This window comes from Pseudochaenichthys georgianus, chromosome 9, assembly GCF_902827115.2.
Source record: "Pseudochaenichthys georgianus chromosome 9, fPseGeo1.2, whole genome shotgun sequence".
NCBI classification, from domain to species: Eukaryota; Metazoa; Chordata; class Actinopteri; order Perciformes; family Channichthyidae; genus Pseudochaenichthys; species Pseudochaenichthys georgianus.
The window spans coordinates 35,376,377-35,397,579 of record NC_047511.1 but is presented as its reverse complement, the minus strand read 5'-3'; the positions used below and the strand labels follow the sequence as shown (position 1 = coordinate 35,397,579).

The window sequence follows — 21,203 nt, the reverse complement described above, 5'->3', positions numbered from 1 at the left end:
TATTCTTAATGGGGATACATTTGACAATTTAGGGATGTTATGTGCTCTTAAATGCTCCTACCTTTTCTGCCATCCAAAGTATCCAAATATTGATCTCAGCAGAGACCAGTGTGGGCAAAGAGTAAAAGTTGATCGCCACTCAACTGTAAATGTGTATTCTGAAGAACATATTGCATCAAACATGTTCATGTTCATTTTATAGCACTTAAAGAAGTTAAAGCAAGGTAAGAGTGGAAGGGAATTGATATGATGGTTGTGTGATGGCTTGATTTGTTTTGACTGTAGAACCAAGAACAAGTTCTTTCTGACACAGTGGATGGGAGAGAGATTTATAACACTATCAGACGGAAAACAAAAGATGCTTTCTACAAAAACATTGTCAAGAAAGGCTACCTCCAGTTCAACAAAGGTATTTGTAACATCTGTTTGTGTATAGCCCATCAGTAGCTGCTTGTCATATCATCAACAACATTACCCTGTCTCTCGTGGTCATGTCATTCAGGATCTACCATTATAATACACGTATCTTTGGTTCCTCTCACCTTCAGGCAAAGGCAAACGATGGAAGAACCTTTACTTCATCTTGGAGGGGAACGATGCTCAGCTCATCTACTTTGAGAGCGAGAAGAGAGCGACCAAACCAAAAGGGCTGATCGACCTGAGCGTGTGCTCCGTGTACGGTGTGCATGACAGTCTGTTTGGCAGGTGAGGTGTCAGAATACTGTGCTTGGTCTAATTCAGTGACTTTGGCAAGCTCCTTCTTAAAAATGAAACAACATACAGTACAAAGTAATTAAATATATTCTCCTCCATTCCACCTGCAGGCCACACTGTTTCCAGATTGTTGTCCAGCACTTTAGTGAAGAACAGTACATATTCTACTTTGCGGGAGATGTTCCAGAGCAGGCACAGGTAAGGAGCACTGCGCTAACATAGATAACTGTCTCCACTAACGGGGTATTTCTGTCCAAATGGTGGGTTAAAAAAGACACAAAAGAAATGTTCTGCACAAACTGCTGCTTTCTCAGATACAGGAGATGTTCAGTTGTGATCTACATGTGTGAAAGAGAACCTGTTGTTTTATTTCTCATCAAACAAACGGTGTCAACAGTTTATAAGGTTGTGAGTTCTGAAGGAGACGGAGCTTATGATCACTTTGTTTTCAAATGTTCTGACGGTGTTCTGTGTTTGCAGGATTGGATGAAATGCCTTCAAACTTTCTGCAGTAACTTGAGGAAAACCACTCAGCCGACCACCAACAAGAGGCTTAGACAGGTACACATTACATCAATGTGTTCTCATATGCATAAAGCTAAGAGGTAGATGATCAAATACAACAAGCCAGTCGGAAGGTATTCTAAATGAAGTATAAGTATGACAGAGCGTCTCTCAGGGGTGTCAAACTCAAGGCCCGGGGGCCAAATCCGGCCCGCGACTTCATTTTATGTGGCCCCGCAAGAGCTTGCAAAGATTATAATACGTTTATTATACGGTTACATGCCACTTTTCAGAAGCAGGTTGCCCATAAACTACATGTCCCACAATGCATCTCGTTTTGTGACATGCCACTGAAGACACTTGCAATTATTTGCCCTGGACTTCTGCTTTCAGACGTAGCTAATTAGGAAGTTATTACCCTATCCAATAATAATCCAATTCAGAGGCAATAATGTAATATAATACATTATTTTATATATATTATACATTTATATCTGTATATTTATATAGTTACAACCGGCCCTTTGAGTGCAACCATAATGCTAATGTGGCCCGCGATGAAGTTTGAGTTTGACACCCCTGGTCTACATGATCAGAAATACCGTAAAATTGAAAAGGCCCAGATTTGAATATCTGAAACAACTTATTGCATTTATTAAAAAGTAACTGGTTGACCATATGTGGCTTGTAACACATTGAGCAAGTTATTATAAGGAAAGTCAGTTGTGATACTGGTTAATTTCCACACTTGGCTCGACTCATTTCACTCGCATTTGCATGTTTTGTGTGCTAAATGTGGTTTCCCTCTCAGGTGAGCAGCCTGGTGCTGTACGTGGAGGAGGCCCACAAGCTGCCAGTGAAGTATTTCAACAGCCCGTACTGTAACATCTACCTGAACAGCGTCCAAGTGGCTAAAACACACCCGAGGGAGGGGCAGAACCCCGTCTTCACCGAGGAGTTCATCTTTGAGTGAGTCTGTCGAACTTGCTCGGAAGGAATCATATCTTCTCTACTAGAGATTTCTAAAATATGTGTCTTCTTGTTTCAGTGACTTGTCGAGTGAAATCAACAGATTTGAAATCAGCCTGAGCAACAAAACAAAAAAGAGCAAAGAAAGTGACATCTGTAAGGACATTTAAAAACCAATGTGATCTCTCGTAGTCTCCTCATGTTTTACATCACAACTGACATCACCCCCTCCTCTTCACGCCTCCCCCCCCCTCTCTCTCTCCCACTCAGTGTTCATGCGCTGCCAGCTGAACCGCCTGCAGAAGGGCCAGATGATCGATGAGTGGTTCCCGCTCAGCTCCCACGTGCCTCTGAAGGGCATCGAGCCTGGCTCTCTGCGGGTGCGCGCCCGCTACTCCATGGAGAAGATCATGCCTGAAGAGGAGTATGCAGAGTTTAAAGAGGTCGGTAAACGGTTCTAATTGTCTGCTGCTCTGTTAATCACTCCAAATGACAACCAAATCATTGTCCTCTGCAGATGATCTTGCAGAAAGAGTTCCACGTCATCTACGCTCTGGCCCATGTGTGTGGTCAGGACCGCACCTTATTAGCAAGCCTCCTTCTGCGGATCTTCAGACATGAGAAGGCTGAAGCCCCTCTACTCAGGACGCTCAATGACAGGGAGATCAGCATGGAGGGTAAGACAAAAACACATGTTGCATACTGTATCCAATCAGTACTTGAATATGCAATACTTCTGTTTGAAAAGGCCTCATGTTTCCCAGGGTTCGTCTTCATTGTTTTGCTTCATATGTACGTACATGTACATGAAACATGTTTTAAAGCGCTTCACAGTACTGAGTCTGCCCTTCTAAGAGTGTTCAATGACCTCCTGGTCACTACAGACTCTGCCGACTCTGCCATCCTTATGCTCTTAGACCTCACAGCTGCTTTTGATACGATTGACCACTCCATCATTATCTCTCGTCTAGAGCACTGTGTGGGTATCAGGGGCGCTGCCTTAGAGTGGTTCAGGTCCTATCTGTCCAAGAGATCTTTCTCTGTTACGCTTGGTGACTTTACATCCTCTTCTGCCCCCTTATCCTGTGGAGTTCCCCAAGGTTCTATTTTGGGGCCTATTTTATTTTCCTTATACCTTCTCCCCCTTGGACTGATTTTTAGAAAATATGGCGTCTCCTACCACCTTTATGCGGACGACTCCCAATTATATCTACCCCTAAGAAAAAACACTAGCTCTCTGATGCCCCTGGTTGACTGTCTTAATGACATAAAGGCCTGGATGGCGCTAAACTTTTTAAATATAAATGAGAGCAAAACTGAGGTAATTGTGTTTGGACCAAATGGTGATGTCCCTTCCATTGACCTGGGTTCCCTGCAACAGTATGCAAAACCCATGGTCACAAATCTGGGTGTCAAAATCGACAGTGCTTTTAAATTAGATAAACAGATAAACTCTGTGGTTAAATCCAGTTTTTATCACTTGAGGCTCTTGTCCAAAATCAAACCGGTTTTATCCTTTTTAAACTTTGAGCGTGTAATTCATGCCTTTGTTTCAACTCGTTTCGATTATTGTAATGCACTTTATGCCGGCCTAAATAAGACTTCGCTGGCCCGCCTGCAGCTTGTACAAAACGCTGCGGCGCGGCTGCTCACAGGAACCCGCAAGTTTGACCACATCACACCAGTTCTGGCTTCGCTCCACTGGCTTCCTGTCCATTTTAGAGTCCATTTTAAGATTTTATTGTTTGTTTTTAAATCTCTTAATGGGCTGGCCCCAGAGTACATCTCCGACCTCTTACAGGTGTACACCCCCTCAAGGGCTTTGAGGTCGGCTGATCAGCTGCTGCTTGTAGTCCCAAAAACAAAGAAAAAGACCAGGGGAGACCGAGCGTTCTCATCGGTAGCCCCCAGGCTCTGGAACGACCTGCCCCCTCATGTTAAATTGTCGCCCACTCTTGAAGCTTTTAAGTCCCGCCTAAAAACCCACCTATTTTCCCTCGCTTACCAGTCAGTCTGAGCTGAGCTATGTCATACCTATTTGTATGCTTTCACTGTTTGTCCATAGCCTTTATGTGCCTTGTATTTATTCTTATGTGTGCTTTTTTTTATCTATTCGTGTAATATTATATTTTATTATAATGTTATGTTCATTGTGAAGCACTTTGGCAAACCCTCCGTTTTTAAACTGTGCTATATAAATAAAGTGGATTGGATTGGATGTATTCATACACTGGTATGACCGTGTGCACTTCTTCCAGATGAAGCCACAACACTGTTCAGAGCGACCACCCTTGCCAGCACGCTGATGGAGCAGTACATGAAGGCCACAGCCACACCATTTGTTCACCACGCTCTCAAAGACACCATCCTCAAGATTATGGAGAGCAAGCAGTCCTGCGAGGTACAGACCTGATGGGGGGTTTCTTTCCTCAACACGGCAACACAAGCTGTAGGCTATTTCCCCTGCTCTTATCTGTGGCATTGGGTTCATGACATTGTGTTTATATCATATCAGTGTAGTGGCTCTGCAAGAATGCGATGTACAGTAGATATGAACAAAACAGTGACACAACATCAACATGGCTGAGGTCTCAAGGCTAGTATGCGAGTTCACATTGAAACAAAAGTCTAGTCAGTGCATGAACCATTTTTGTTCTCTTGTATTAAACAAATAAGAAATATGTGACCCGCTCTATCGGAATCAGTCGGAAGTCGCAACGGCTCATTTCAAAATAAACGTGGATTTTGCGTAAAAAAATATTTGTTCTGGGTTTGGGTGTTTTGTTTGATTTTAAATAAACAAAGTCTTGGCTTTCAGAATATGAAACTTTTATTTCCAAAATCACACGATAAATACATGTTTGAAGCTTGTAAAGGGACGAAGACGGCTCTCACGCAGTGCCGCCCCCCCCTCCCTCCAGCTGACATTATGAATGTAAGGCGTATAGTAATCAGACAACACGGCAGGGTCTGTTACAGTTTGTTTTCATCTGATTTCAAATAAACAAAGTCTTGGCTTTCAGAATATTAAACTTGTTTCGGCAAATTCAGATGATAAATACAACTTTGAAGCTTCGGAATAATTACAAGCCGAGAACGGAGTAACTTGACGTCACAGCAGGCATAACAACAGCCGGTGTTTCTCGTGAGGCTTTTCCCCGGGAAACAAACACAATACACACAAACGCAAAATTACACACACTCGCAAGCTTCCCCCAGACCAGCAATCCAAACGAAAATATCTTCCCTCCGTAGTATTTTGATCATTTGCTAATAATGAATCAGATCGATGGATTCCAGAGAAGAGAAAACTTTGAAGGCCTTTTTCTCAAAACGAGGACTCGGTGACAGTCATTATATAATGTGACATATTTTGCTTAATATTTGGAGTACAACAACAATCCTGATATCATTAGAAAGCTAGGAATCTCCTCTTTCCAACAGTGTATACAACTCAAAATGTGTCTTCGGGTCAATGCGACTGATCTCGATAGAGCAGGTCACATTTCACAAATGTATTTACTCGTGGCTGACAACATTTTTGTAATCAACATTGAATAACATGAATTGTATCTTATCTCATGGTTTACAATCATGCATTGTGAATTTGAATGTATTTATCCTAATGATCCCGTTTCTGTCTCCCTGTCTTTGCTTTTTAGCTGAACCCCTCCAAACTGGAAAAGAACGAGGACGTGAACCTGAACCTGTCTCATCTGCTGAACATCCTGTCGGAGCTGGTGGAGAAGATCTTCATGGCTGCTGAGATCTTACCACCGTAAGAACAAACCGTCATATACTCACACAGTGGTGTTGTGGCGGTGTTCAAACAGAAATACAAGGTCAAAGGTCTAATGAACACACATAATAATAAGTAATTGTCTCTCTGTGATGACCCGTCCAGGACTTTGAGGTTCATCTACGGCTGTCTGCAGAAGTCTGTGCAGCAGAAATGGCCCGCAAATACCACCATGCGGACGAGAGTTGTAAGGTGAAGAAACACGAATGCTCAATGTTGGACCCACTTCGTTTGAGAGTTAAAAGCTGTGAATGTATCTTTCATCAGTGTTTGCTGACGACTTTAAATGTATGTATGTTATTTAGTGCTTAATCTTATTCAGTCTATTTTATTTCCTCCATTCTCCTTCCAGTGGCTTTGTCTTTCTAAGACTGATCTGTCCGGCCATCCTCAACCCCAGACTGTTTAACATCATTTCTGGTGAGCATCTGCCTAAAAGCACATGGAACCCTCTGCTTGTTGTACCACATGTTACATTGTGTGTTATATACTACCCTCTCTTCTTGCAGACCCTCCATCCTCAGCAGCAGGCAGGACCCTCACACTGATAGCTAAGTCTGTTCAGAACCTGGCCAACCTGGTTGAATTTGGTGCCAAGGTGTGGATTATGTACTTAAAACAGCATGCATAAATCTATATTTAAGGCAGTAGCTATACGTCTAACAGTTATATGAAATGGTGTTTTTTATGTCTGTAAGTTATAATTGACTCGTTCTGATTCTCCTCAAACAGGAACCCTATATGGAGGGTGTGAACCCTTTCATCAAAAACAACAAGCACAGGATGATCATGTTTCTGGATGAGTTGGGGGTGAGCTTTGGGATTTAAATAATCCGAAATCTGATATTCTTCTTGAGAGCCCTGACTCACAACTTTACTTCACAAGCCTAGAACTTTGTCCATTGTATTTGTAGAACGTCCCCGACCTCCCTGAAGCCACAGAGCACTTTAAGACGGAGCTGTCCAGGGACCTGTCCCGGGACCTGGCTGCGCTGCATGAGTTGTGCGTCACACACTCAGACGAGCTGCGGACACTGAGCAACGAGAGGGGAGCGCAGCAGGTCAGATTGATGAGAGCCACACAGGATAACTCGGCAGCCATGTTTCAGAAAGATGTATCTAACTCCTGCTTCTTCTCTCCGCAGCATGTGTTGAAAAAGCTGCTGGCCATCACAGAGCTCCTCCAGCAGAAGCAGGCTCAGTATGCCATGTCCAACAGCAACAGGTAGTACAGCACTCCTCTCTCCTCCATCTCCCCATCAAGTCTCCTCCACCGGACTGCAGCGCAGAGACCTAGCATGCTCTACCCTCATCACCATGGCAACCCCTCCATCATGTCCTCCTCCAATAGTCCCGCCATCTTGTCCCGTTCACCACAAGAGAGCTATGCAACAGCAGCGGAGTACAAAGCCGATGCAGTACTTTTAAAAACAAAAACTCGCACCAGTGACCGACAGCTACATCCACAGGAATCAAACTTTTAAACGGTGTTCAAAATTCTGACTTGGGTACATTTCATTCCCTTCATCACGAGGCCCAAATAGAGATGTCCAGAGTTTCGTTGTTGCCAAAGTGTGTCCCTCTTCCTGCTCGATATGAGCTAACTGACATGAAGAAGCTAGTTCTCTCAGTCCCCCTTTCTTGTAACTGGATTATGAGCGATTATGCTTTTTATACTGTAATTGACTGATTTATTTTAAGGTTGTGACAATATCCGCTAAGTGCTGAAACTAGCATTTCTGTTTATTTTGTTCTTTTTTCTTTCTTTATTTTCTAGATTGGAAAAAAGTCTTTCAGAAAGTATTGTTATTTTATATTAAGAATAAATTCTCTTGCTGGAATCATGAGTATATAAGACAGATGAACTGAATTTTTTTTCTTCCGATTGCATCAGCTACTTTTTGGTAAGTCTTTATTGACACTTCTCAATGCCAGACAGGACACATAATCAGAGATGCCAAGTAAAATAAAAGTGTTTACAGCAGTAATTTTTTTTTGAATAGTACAGACTGTATCAGACATGCATGCACTTATTAAACAGTTTTTGTAAAGTAGATAATGGAGTCTTTCATTGTCCCCTGACCAAGGTGGAGAAACATTTGCACGCAGTATCATGTGGATTGGTTACGAACAAAGACACACAATGTTGAAAAATATCTTTATTCTTACTGCAGAACAAAGGCAAACCCAAGTTTCTACACTGTAGAAAAGTAAATATAAGATGTACACCAATGCAAACTTCATTGTGTTTTCGCTTGTTCTTCCAACCTTGACAGTTAAATACTGGAACTACTATAACAACTTTAAATCAAAAGCCATGTCGGGGTAAATGCTCATGACATGTCTTCGTCACTCATAATCTGCAATGAAAAAAAAAAAGCAATTTTAGAAGATTTACAATGAACTGTCAGAATTCTCCCTTCAATGCAGAACAGTCTCACCTCTTCCGTTAAACGTGGCTCTTTTGTTACATGGCCATCTTCTTCATATCCTCTCTTCCGTTTGCTGCAATACAAAGGTAGTTTTAATAAGAGCAGTTCAATAAGGCAGCATTTAACAGAAAGCAGGGTTACGGTTTTAAATGTCAAATCAGAAGTTATCTTTGCAAGCTGTAATTGTCGGTGAACTGTTTCTTACATTTGTGACCAACCCCTTCAAATCCATGTTCAACACCCATTTAGGTGAATAATGTAGCATGTAGTTTCCCCTTTAGCTTCATGATCATCATAAGTAGTTTCCAATGTCTCTTCATTTTCAATTCAACTTCATTTAGACTAGTAGTAGACACGCCTGGTAGCATTTCAGTACACAAGTGATTCTCCAAGCGTGTGCCTTTCACAAACGTGTCCACTTTATCTTACAGGACAGAGTGCACCATCATGTCACTGGCTGCTGCCATCCAGGTAATGTGAGTTTTACAGATTTCCACCAGAGAATCAAAGTGTGGTAGTCAGACCACACCGCCAGCCAAAGCCAGGCCTCGTCCCATGAGGTGCCCGACCGAAGACTTAAGTCAGTTTGTATTTATAAAGCATGTGGCCTAGATCCCTAGCAGTTCTAACGCAATATGGCTGTTCTCCATGGGAAGACACTTGCTGCATATCTGAATACTGTCCTTCCAAAGCCCTTCCCAAATGCTTCAGACACCGACAGTGTGTTGAACTGATTTACATTTTGACAAGAAGCCTTGTCGCATGAGACCTTTCGAAAAAGATGATTTCTGTGAAGATGGACCTGAGATACAGTCAACTGCAAAATGTGTGAACTTCTTTACTCCTGGCATGCCTGCCACTCCCTCCGTTTGACTGGTTAACATGATTGGTGATTGACATGGACACCAGACAAATGTGGCACCCTGCTCTGCCACTCCTTTTTTTTTTTTTGGAGGGAAGCTTCGAGGAAAACGGGGGAGGCAATCCAAAGCATTGAACTAGCGTTTTCTGCCGTCATCAGGGAATTCAAACACAGCACCTCTCTCCAAGACGACACACGCCTTAACTCCCTTTCTACTCACCATCTTCCCACCGTGTCACGTGATTTTATGACGAGCTCTTCCTTTATAAACGTCCAACATCTTTGTGTGAGCTACCACGCAGCACTGGAACCACTTGTTACATTTTTTTATATGCTGCTTTGTTTGTTATTGTATCCTTAGGCTTGTATAGAAGTAAATGGTGTTTGTGTATGATCTAGCTGAACAATAGTCTAGGAGATCTGTGTCCTGTCCTGTGCATGTGTTAACCCTGATGGGATCCTGCTTTAGTGTATGGGCCTACATATATGCTGCTCTAACAAACATCACCTGAATTCCCGCTAAGCCTTGGGGTGTGAACAAAAGCTTTCATGCATTTGCAGTCTTTCTCTCTCGCCATCCCCGGTGGCGTTTCAGTACACCTCTGTCTGCACCGATAGATTCATCCTGAGAAGTCATGCCATGCACAGATTTATCAAAGTCATGGAGGGTTGGCCTTGTGTGCCTCCTGATGATTCACGCAGCTGCAGAGTCTGAATCTGTGCCTGTCATAGCTAAAGAGTTTACCAAACTGTTTACTGTAGTTGCACTTAATGATACCACGGACCTCACCAAGTGTTAACAGACAGATAACTGAGCCTAAAAGTCTCCTCATCAGCGATACCAATATCAAATGTGCTACATGGTAAAGATGATGTAGTTAGGAATGTGGCGTGCTGTTGTACTTCCTTTCTGTATTTCATACAGCTGATGATGTGTTCCTTTTTATTTTTCTACCTGATACTGAACCTTGAACCTTTTGCATCTTAGATACGACAACCTGGCTAAAATAAAACTGTTACTATGTATGACAATGAGAAACTTGAGTTGTTTACTTTGGTGTGGCGGAATACAAATTACGTTGGTGTTTACAAAACAGTCCTATTTAGTACCCCTAAACTAAAAAAGGTGCCCAAATTACACTAATGTTAATATTAGGACCATATACAAAGACATTGTTTTTGAAACTCCACAATAAAATCACCTTTTCTGACTTTTAAAATGTAGCAGGGTATCGTGTGATATTAGCTAATTCTCTCTGTATTAGCAATCTCTCTAAACACGAGCAGTTGACTTCATCTACTTACTTGCTTGAAGTGGCAAATTCAGCATGAATCCTCTCCAACTTCTTTTTGCAAGTATTCACCTCCTCTGGTTTGGGAAGTTCATACTTCTTTAGGATGGTTTTCATCCCTGGATGAACACAGATTCACATTAATCTCCGCTAAAACGTGCCAGTGGCTCAACATCACCATCCTGTGGTGTCACATTGAAGGTGCGGCACACTCACGTCTCATGGATTCATACATCTTTGAGAGAGTCTCCTTGTCCTCTTTCATCCCCAAACACTCATTGAGGTAGCTGTGCATTTGGGACAACAAACAAAACAATGTTTTACCATTTAATCATTATCATTCTCGCAGAACATTTGCCTTTAATTGCTAAACAAACCTCATTATGCATTGTTCCATTGTTATGAAATGAACAAGTCCAACAACCCACCTCTCCATGCTGAGACCGGCTCTGGAGGCGCTGTTCAGAATGGCTGTTAGAGCGATCTGAGAGGGGGGGAACAGCAGTCCTGCATCTGTAATGGTCGCCTGTGTCAGAAAGTCATCCGCACTCTTCCTCAGTGACTCTGGGTTCTCTAGCGCTGGGTATCTTGTCTGGTGATGGATGAAATACATTACAACATATATTGATACAGGACACATACTCGGCTAGATTAGCACAACAAGTGTATTAGAATAACATATGATGATCTCCAAGGATCTATCTACCTTGAGGTCGATGAGCAGACCCTCCATGGGTCTGTAGGGGTTGTGGACCACCAGGTGAAACTTGAGTTGTTGGATCAGCAGAAGCTCGAACTCCAGGATCTGCTCCAGAACCCTTTCCTGCCCGGCTGGGGTCTCCTGCAGAAGGTTGCCCACAAACTGGGTGCTGGACACGTTGAACTCATCCACTTTACAGGACAGGTATGCACACGTCAGCCTGAAACAGGGAGGTGAGTTTTTAACAGGTTGTACACTGGTAATACAAAAGGCTTATTAGCAGTTTTGGTGAACTTAAACAATAGTTGGATTGCAAGTCACAAGTTATAATTTGTATACAAAACTCTTAAGAATTCCTAAACGTATAGCTAAATAAAGGAAGATGTTATACACTTGATACAACATTGATAGGAACCTAGATTGATACGTAATAATTAACTCAATAAGTAGTGTTCTGTTAAGTTCCATCTAACATTCACTCGACACATCTTAAGCAAATTATTTTCCTACTTAATTTAGACTCAAACCTCAGAAGCTATATCTTAAAAAAATGTTTTTAAATGTTGCATCAATACATACGTACTTTCCTCTCAATATTATCCAGGCCAGTTAGCCAGTCAATATGAAGACTGCACTATTGTGTTTTTAAACCAAATTTCAGATGTGGAATGGATAAACCACAGGGAACTGGCACACCAAATATACACACCCACTTAAAATGACTAATCACAACTAAAAGCACAGATACTAGGTTGCTAACATGAGATATGTTCCCAATTACATTACTTCCATAATTTAAAACACAACTGGAAGCCATGTTGTGTTGTATCCTATGCTTAACTGACAAGTAGAGGAACTAATTGGTCATGGACGATTTGGAAAGGCTTGCTTGTATAATTTTAAACATGTACTCACATTATTATCCGAGGATGGTACTCCATGATGGAGTTGAACAGGAAGAATCTCCTGAAGTACATGATGGCTGTACCCTGCACAGGTGAGAGACACACGGGTCAGATATTTACAGGTAGTATGGATATTTAAACCACAAAGATAATAAGAAAGCACACACATACCACAACAGACTTGGGCATTGCAGGCTTGAAAGCGTTGCAGAAGTCCATCATCCTCCTCTCATAGTGTCGGAATAAAACGTCCTCCTCGTGCCGCTCCATGAACGAGGACTCACTCAGACCAGGCTGATTCACAGAGGCGCGAGGAGGTTAAGTAAACTGTCACACATTGTCTTAATTTATTTTATGTATTATTTGGTGTTATGTACTTCTTACCTTCCCACTTTCCAGTATCTTGTTACGGAACTTCAGGTTGGCCTTGCATCTCTTCTGCTCAATCTCGTCTTCATTTTTCCATATCCAGTATTTTCCCTGTGAACTGTTGTGGAACATGGCTGTTTCTGCAAGAAAATTGGAAAGCAAAAATGTTCAAATAAAGGCGAAGGAAACAACAGTGATAGACATTAAAAGTTAACGTAGCTGCTCACCGTGTTACAGGTTTTCACTAACATCAATTAACTTACTTTATTTGTGTCTAGTCCATTCAAAACGGGGTAGCGTTGACGAAGACAATTATGCAGTGAGGTAGCTGTGTACAAACAGCCTCTTTAATTCTTCGTAAAACTTGAAATTCACTGTATAAAAACCACTAGCAATAATAAAACTTCTGCACGTCGCCACTCTCTTACGTCAGCGTTGTCCCTTTTTGATGACGTGCTGCTACCGTAATTTAGGATAAAAGTGCGCATATAAAATGTATTTATCAGTAGCTCGCTCTCCCTCCCTCTCTCTATTTCTCTCTCTCTCTCTCTCTCTCTCTCTCTCTCTCACACACACCCACACACACCTTAACAGTCACACATTTGTTTTCTTATTAGGCTTAAAAAGGTAGCCTTTCTCATACATCAGCTGTTTACCTATGCGTTTATAGCAGGTTTATAGTTGTGGCTAGTGTTTAGTTGGAAAACCATATTAATATAGCCTGAAAATTACTATGTATTTAAAACTTATATAACTCCCAATCTATCTTTTATCAAAAACACGATTTCTTCCATCCGGGATCAAAGGTTGAGAACGAAAGATAGACCTAAATAAATGAAAATTATCGACGGATGCAGGCCTACATTACGTTGCAGGGCTAAGTGTTATCCAACATTTCAGTTTTTCTCCAATTTGATTAAGCATTGTTGAACTTGCCTCCACTTCCTTTGTTTTCCCACCCTCATCTCACTGACTAACTAGATGAATGGAAACTGGGTGTTTCATGACCATGTTGGTCAAATTCCTGGATTTGGATCATTTTAGATGGAAGACCATAACAGAAATTGAATCAGTGTGTTTAGAAGGAGCGACTCAACCCCCACCACTGTTTCTGTATACCGTAATTTGCATAAACATGAGTAATTTATGAATAATAAATGCCCTTGCATTCAGCGGGAACCACTCATTTGCATATCACCGCAGCTACAGTTTTATTTCCTTAGTGCGGTGTTATCATGAAGCCCTTCAAGCCTGCTTAAACCAGAATCAAAGAAATAATGCTTTACAGGTATGTGCTGATGACTGTTTTATTATCTTAATCTCTTTCTCTACAGGCGGAAAATATTTTTAACGTTAATGTCTTGGCTCTGTCTATAGGCTTGTAAAACGCGGTCAATGTGTGCAGGCTTGCATCTACAGCACCCATCGCTCGGGCTTGCCCTGTACATTGCATAAACATGAAGTGCCGATGCATTATTGATGAGACCATTGCAACGTTTACTGTATGTGCGCGCACTGATAGGGCGTATAATGCTTGATTGCGTGCGTGACTGCGTGCATGTAGACTATAGGCTATACGTCTGACTTGTCAGTAACACCTTTCCTTCTGCTATTTCGCATAATCTCCCAGTGTGTCTTTTTGTTTTGTTTTAGAATATTTCAAAACATATGTATTTTTCTTCCACAAGGTGTGACATTTACTATTTATATTTCCGGCAGTAATGAGACTCAATGCCTCTTGCAGTCTATTTATTTAAGGCAAGAAATGCATTGATGTTGTTGACTCAGATGCAGCAAGTACAATTCTTTGTAAATAAGTGTGTGTGTGAGAGAGCGGTGGTTTGTTAAATAGAAACACAGTGTTAGGCGAGGTTGTGTGTCCCTGTGACTGAACGTTGTGGCTATACAACCTGACAGGCAGTGTTCAGACTTTTGTGCCATCACCAGATCAGCTGAATGATCTCTGTGCCTCCCTGATCAAGTTAGTCTCATCCAGCCAGAGTCAAGTCTGCACTCCTGTCTGTTATTTCTGAGCTGCATATGAAAAATCTTTCCAGGCTTGTTGAAATTATTACATTTCATAGACACAATGTCAGCTGCTGACCGACTAACTGATGCCGTGTGGCTTTACACACATATTTGTAAACTAAAATGTTTTGGAGGAGGAGGAGGAGGAGGAGGAGGAGGAGGAGGAGGAGGAGGAGGAGGAGGAGGAGGAGGAGGAGGAGGTTAATCCTCATCCCCGTTGCCCATGCACCTCCTCACTGTCTTGTCACTGAAGTAACTTTCCTAAATGAAAGGAAATAATTTGGGAATAACCTTGACAATAATGCAAATGATTTCTCTGACCACTGAGCTTTCTTAATCTCTTTTACGGCTTCTCTGATATTCCCCCGTTTATGCCGTAGCGTTCAATCCATGCTTCACACACCAACAAATGCAATTAAAGCCTGATTCAAACTCCCTATATGCGCTCATTAATTATTCTGCCCTCCATCCTGCACAAACGCCCTATCCCCCCCCCCCCCCCCCCCCACTGTGCTGTCGTTGCCATGGCAACCAGGGGTGGCAGTTGCTGATGTCAGAGACTCCTCCAAGGACACTCACTCATGCAGGCGCTGGGTCAGGTGATATGTACTGCTGGGCAACACACCCAAGGACAAAATGGTCGCCATGCCACTTTTCTCCGCATTGGAGAGTCTCTACACAGACGAGGAGGTGCACCTGTGCTTGCCTGATACCTTTTTTGTTTTGATGATATGTGTGATATGGCTGATGTGGGATATTGTCAGTGTGGTTGGTGTGACCGAAACGCATCACAGAGCTGAGCTGTCTGTGCCTTCAGAGATCAGCTGCCTGTCTGAAGAATTTAGAAATCTGCCTGGCTATTTAAGTGCATTCACATCTGTGGGTGCCTTTGTGTTTGGATGTGTCCGCACATTGGTTTCCTCAGGTTGGCATTAAGCAGCCAAGGTTCCCCCCCCCTCCCCCTCCTCCTCCCCCTCCCCTTCACACACTCAAAGCTCCCCCACCATCTCTCTCTCCCTCTCTGTCTCTAATTGAGCTTTGTGTCTACCTCCATCTCCATTCAAATCCAGAGTCATTTGCATACTGCCTCCGCACGGCGGACGGCTCCCCAGCTGTACAGTACAGAACTAAATGAGGAACACAGACCCACTTTACGTGATGTGAATACTAAGCAGCGAGTCATTTCCCTGTTTCCTAAAAACAGATACCTGAGAGAGGAAGGAGGATGGCTGTATCAAATCAGTGCATTCAGTGCCAGACTGCATTACCAGCCTCAAAGGACATGCTGGAGTTTATTATTTGTAATAAAAAGAGACATTGCAGAAGGCATCATATACTATCATTTGACATAAAAGGAGCCAGATCTTTTTATATAAATAGGAATATTTCTGCAAGAATGTTTTCCCATTCATAAACAGTCTGCAGGAAAATGGATTATCCAGCTGATAATTGCTCCCATTTCCCTCATATATTGGCAGGTTAAATTGTGAGCCAGCTACCCCTGGGCTTCTCTCTCGTTTCAGTCCTGCGGAGGCCTGATCCCGAGCACTCTTGCACTTCACCAGAAAGGCTTCCTCGGCGGTGAGGAATTTTAGGGACATTTTGCTTGAGTGCGCAGACACGTAATGATTTTGTATTTTCGATGCACTCCAACCACACTTAACAGAATATGCTAAGCACACCCTTAATGGGACCCTTAACACCCCAAGGCCAATTTTCATTTCCCAGCATATTGGTAAGGATTTGTGACATTTCAACTCATTTCAGGATTCAATCAAAGCCATAGCTCCAGGGACAGCAAAAATGCCATGCTCTTTGTGGCAAATCTAACTGTCCTTGGTTTGCTATATGCATACAACTTCTTCCTCCACAGTAAGACCAGTGAGAATCGAGTGCAATTAAATGATCCATTTAACTTTACCTTGAAGAAAAATGCAAACAGTGCAAAAATGCTTGAGACTCGCTCTCAGTGAGTGTAGATAGAAATGTTTTATTTAAAAACAAAGTAACTTCGAGTTCATTTGTGAATATTTGCCAGGATTTAATCACAGGGGAGTGGAAAACACACATTGTGCTCCATCATTCTGAGCACCTTAGCTTTGAGTGAAATGCAGAGAAGGGCAGATAGAAGTGATGTTAAAGTGCAGCCATTCTGGTGAAGATCCAATCCTTCACAGTATGAAGCTCCAACAAGTCCTCCAAACGACCCTTTATATCAACGCGCAATGTCCTCACCTTTCCAAATAGCCGTGCCATTTGGGTGAAATGGGTGCATGTGTACCGTAATGTAGGCACTGTCTGTGGGCACGCTTCTCTTTCTCATACCGAAGAGCTGGAACTTATTAGGGAGCATAAATGTGTGCTGTATATTTTGTGTGATAGTCTGGCAGATTTATTTTTCCTTTAGAAATATTAAATTGTATTTGCTATCATACGTGTTTAATTTGCATCAAAAGGTAAAAGAGTACAATCTAAAATCCCTGATGCCCAAAATTAAATGTCTCTTTAATGAAAAATAAAAAAGATGCTTAATACGCTTAGCAAATATTTATCGATTGTTAGAAACATTAGACATAAAATATCCTCTCAAAAATATGACCATTTTCCAGAGGAGCTACATTTTAAAATGGGTTTGTGTGTACATCATTAAAGCAAAGCTATATGTTGAGTTTGTGTGTAATTCATACATCAGTGTGGATTTGTTCGCAGTGGGGGTTTTTGCATCTTAATCTAATTAAGAACTGGATGCCTGAATATAAACGAAGAATTATGAGCTTCAAAACGGGGGAGGGGAGCCGTGTTTGATCTAGTCAGGTTGCCAAGCAACCCAAACCACTTATTTTAGACAAAAAAAAGCCTCTAAGATTTAATAATCAGCTTGTCTGCATTAAAATGCAAAGGAGGCTGTCGGGCTGCACCTGAAGGACAGCAGGAATTAGGCAGGGTCATTGCTCGACTTACAGGTGGATTGCTGACCTCCTGCAGGGAGTGCCTGTCACAATCTGCACTCAAACACTGCAAACCAGCCTAAATAAGCGTTTAAATGTAGCTTGTAAAGACTGAAGTGTAAAAAATTGAACCGGCATGTGCATACAGCATATTTTTGCCGTGTACAACTTTGTTAATTCAGCCCGCCCGAGTGAGTCTCAACGCAGTCATTATGAATTAAACGCAATGTTCATTTTTAATGTTATCCTCAGACACGTTCACAAATTGCGTGCCTCATTTAATTCAGGTATATATAATGAGAGAGAGGTATAATAACAAAGGAACAAATGCCAAAATATGTCTTTCTCACTTTTCTTTTACAACAATAACATCAATTCTGGTCAAATAATTATACACAAATACATTATTTCAATGAATAACATTTCTATTCATATTATTTTGACCATCATATTACCAGCTATAATTACAGAGTTTTTATATAAAACATTAATAACCAGAAGGTATGTTTATTTTATTTCCGTTCTCTTCCTTGTGAGTTGACAGTGTGAATGCTGGGTGTTAGCTGCTGAAGTGTTCCTACTATAATCAATGGCACCCTCCTCTCCTTTGTTTTCCTAATTGCCGCCATGCCTTTTGTTAGAGAGTATTCTTATAAGTGCATCAATCCCTGCTGCAGAGCACTGAAGGCTTCCTGTGGACTTCAACAACAAGCTTTGTCAGGTGGATGAGCCATTAGTCACCGGTCTACATTGTCTCAGACAAATCTGACGTTTAAAGTCCACGCATAATTCCAAAGCACCCTCCGTGCTCTACAAATTGCACGTGTTTTATCCTGGAAATGTCATAAACGTGGGGTTGAACTTTTTATTGAAAACAAGTTGATACAAAATGTTGATGTAAGTCTTTGCTCAGTTAGTACCATTTCATAAAATGTTTAGACAGAAAATAATCATCTAAATACATATATTAAAATGCTGATTATGATTGCTGAGTTTCTGAAATGCTACGGTTGGTAATTTATTTATTGATGTCATTTTCATTAAAAAAAAGAAACTGTCAAAATTAATATTGAACCTATATTTTTTTTAAACAGCATTTGTAGTTATTTGGAAATGTGTAATATTAACAATCAGTATAATAATTAGAGCCAATTGTTTTAATGTCTTTTGAAATGCTCCAGTTTAGTCTTTATCTGAATGAAAGCGGTATGTACTTTTAAAGATCAGTGAAATCTGTAATATATTTGACTACAAAGCACTGATTAAATAATGCCCTCTTGTGGTCTTTGTAAGAGGAATATCCAGCGGCAGCAAATATATAATTAATGAAATTACAATACGGATACATTTTTAAACATTTCTTAATTTTCCTTTATCTCCAAAATATACACCTACTCTAACATCACATTCTACATTCTGGTAAACACCTTTTCTCCGACTTTCAATTCTTTTTTGTGAGGGTCTTGATGTTTTAATTTAAGAGAAACTCCAACACACACTTGTGTGCGTGGTAGGAATGACTCTCTCTTATCACTAGATGGGGTAAGCGCATCATTTGAAAGGCTGCTCAACAGAAAGATGTTGCCCCGCTGCACATTTTTAAAAAGCAATTTATTAATGAAAATTCATCATTTGTTTTCAATATTTCTAGATGACCAGTGTCTTGGTGAGGTTTACACTCACGTCACCTTAGCAAGTTCAGTATGTGTTCAATATCTGAAGGAGGTGTATTATTGTTATGTTTAGTAGCACACTGTATGTGTATGGCTTAGATGTAAGCAGGAGCAGAAGTGCCCAAATAGAAAAAACAAATATCCACAGCAAGTGTGTGTGTGTGTGTGTGTGTGTGTGTGTGTGTGTGTGTGTGTGTGTGTGTGTGTGTGTGTGTGTGTGTGTGTGTGTGTGTGTGTGTGTGTGTGTGTGTGTGTGTGTGTGTGTGTGTGTGTGTGTGTGTGTGTGTGTGTGTGTGTGTGTGTGTGTGTGTGTGTGTGTGTGTGTGTGTGTGTGTGTGTGTTGCATTGGTATTTTTTGAAAGCAGAGCCTCCTCTGCAGTTTGAGTAGGCCTAGTGTGGGTGTTTGTATGTCACCAGTGTTTGTATATTAAACAAAAATAACCTCCAGAAAATCACATTTTCTGGCAGTACAATATTTTTGAATTGATTTAAGTTTTCATATCATTCTTTCATGCATATATTCAGACTCTCAAAATTGTGTTTGTCTGTGATTCATAAAGTTGTTCTCCTCCGTCCTCCTGGTCCTCCTACAGTACTCCCCCCCCCCCCCCCCCACCCCCCACCCCTGCTTCATACATTGATTTCCGAGTAGCATATCATTAGCTCATGGTTGTGTTATGGCCCACCGTTGTTCGTCTTGTCCCAGCTCCTCAGCGTCTGAATTAGCATGGGAAAGAGAAGAGGAAAGCTTAACGGCCAGAACTGTGAGGCTCTGTGGAGATGACAAGTAGCTCCTTGATTAACCCATAGGCTGGTTGAGCGGACACACTGTGTTCTTTATTCATCTCCCTTGTCCTTTTCTTTCAGAAAGAGACCCAATAGGGCCCAGCAGGTGAATGTAAAGAAACGCGAGAGGACTCCCCTTCGATCAACCTTTTCAGACCCAGACAATGGGTCAGCCCACCTCTTGTACAGCTGCATTACAACCCTGATTAAAGTTCTTCCTGTTAGCGATTGATTGAGGATGCTGAGCTAAAACCAACAAAAACCCCACACTGCTGAGGCCTGATAATGACCGGGCCCCACCTACAAAGCACAGGCTTCAAATGATTAGTGGGGTTTTGTTTTCTTAGTCGGCGTGTGTGTGTGTGTGTGTGTGTGTGTGTGTGTGTGTGTGTGTGTGTGTGTGTGTGTGTGTGTGTGTGTGTGTGTGTGTGTGTGTGTGTGTGTGTGTGTGTGTGTGTGTGTGTGTGTGTGTGTGTGTGTGTGTGTGTGTGTGTGTGTGTGTGTGTGTGTGTGTGTGTGTGTGTGTGTGTGTGTGTGTGTGTGTGTGTGTGTGTGTGTGTGAGGTCCTTCTAAACACAGAGGTCTTCAGACAGATCTCTAATTAAACAAGCACCTTAGAAAAACGAAATGTTTGTTTCTGCCTTTCTTTCTTTCTCTTTTCCTTAAATATAATTTGTTAAATACTAATATTTAAAATGTAAAACCATATATGTTACATTAAATCAGTGTCATATGTTTACACTATATACGATGAGGCTCTGATGATAATAATACAAATAGGAGAGGAAAAATATGAACAATAATCAAGGAAATATTGACATGCATGCGAATGAAAAAACAAACCATTATTTGTTCTGTAGTCTGAAAATCAAACACACAATGATGGGGATAGTATATCAAAATGGTCTTCCACATTACTAAGGCTCTATTAAATTGTTCACATGCTTATCATAATCATGATTTGAAGTGCGGATTTTTAAACACTATTGTTATGTAAACAGCCTTTTTTGCATGTTAATCCTTTTATTGGAGAATGTCAGAAAGGCGCATGACGACATGGGAAATGATTTGTAGAGAAGACGCTGGGAAGACTTTAACTGTGTGTGTGTGTGTGTGTGTGTGTGTGTGTGTGTGTGTGTGTGTGTGTGTGTGTGTGTGTGTGTGTGTGTGTGTGTGTGTGTGTGTGTGTGTGTGTGTGTGTGTGTGTGTGTGTGTGTGAGAG

The 21,203-nt window shown here is 41.5% G+C and overlaps 2 protein-coding genes across 3 annotated transcripts in view; one reads left to right on the top strand and one right to left on the bottom strand.

The window, feature by feature from the left end:
• LOC117452043 (ras GTPase-activating protein 1) overlaps positions 1–8,045 on the top strand; it is a 31,158-nt gene extending 23,113 nt beyond the window's left edge. For both annotated transcript variants that reach the window (XM_034090463.2, XM_034090464.2), the window contains exons 10-25: positions 286–409; positions 549–705; positions 825–912; positions 1,195–1,275; positions 2,030–2,187; positions 2,267–2,343; positions 2,458–2,630; positions 2,705–2,864; positions 4,446–4,588; positions 5,850–5,965; positions 6,092–6,178; positions 6,339–6,406; positions 6,496–6,584; positions 6,719–6,796; positions 6,901–7,047; positions 7,132–8,045. In XM_034090463.2, the coding sequence (XP_033946354.1) occupies positions 286–409; positions 549–705; positions 825–912; positions 1,195–1,275; positions 2,030–2,187; positions 2,267–2,343; positions 2,458–2,630; positions 2,705–2,864; positions 4,446–4,588; positions 5,850–5,965; positions 6,092–6,178; positions 6,339–6,406; positions 6,496–6,584; positions 6,719–6,796; positions 6,901–7,047; positions 7,132–7,215 (1,830 nt within the window). In that variant the 3' untranslated portion in view covers positions 7,216–8,045. The remainder of the gene's footprint in view (positions 1–285; positions 410–548; positions 706–824; positions 913–1,194; positions 1,276–2,029; positions 2,188–2,266; positions 2,344–2,457; positions 2,631–2,704; positions 2,865–4,445; positions 4,589–5,849; positions 5,966–6,091; positions 6,179–6,338; positions 6,407–6,495; positions 6,585–6,718; positions 6,797–6,900; positions 7,048–7,131) is intronic.
• An 85-nt stretch (positions 8,046–8,130) lies between these two features.
• ccnh (cyclin H) lies at positions 8,131–12,995 on the bottom strand. Its single transcript, XM_034090466.1, has 10 exons — positions 12,810–12,995; positions 12,562–12,686; positions 12,349–12,471; positions 12,188–12,261; positions 11,279–11,492; positions 11,001–11,164; positions 10,789–10,859; positions 10,586–10,691; positions 8,428–8,491; positions 8,131–8,346 (listed from the first exon to the last, which is right to left on the bottom strand). The coding sequence occupies exons 2-10, from the start codon at positions 12,676–12,678 to the stop codon at positions 8,320–8,322; spliced, it is 960 nt and encodes a 319-aa protein (XP_033946357.1). The 5' UTR covers positions 12,679–12,686; positions 12,810–12,995; the 3' UTR covers positions 8,131–8,319.
• Positions 12,996–21,203: the final 8,208 nt, after the last annotated feature.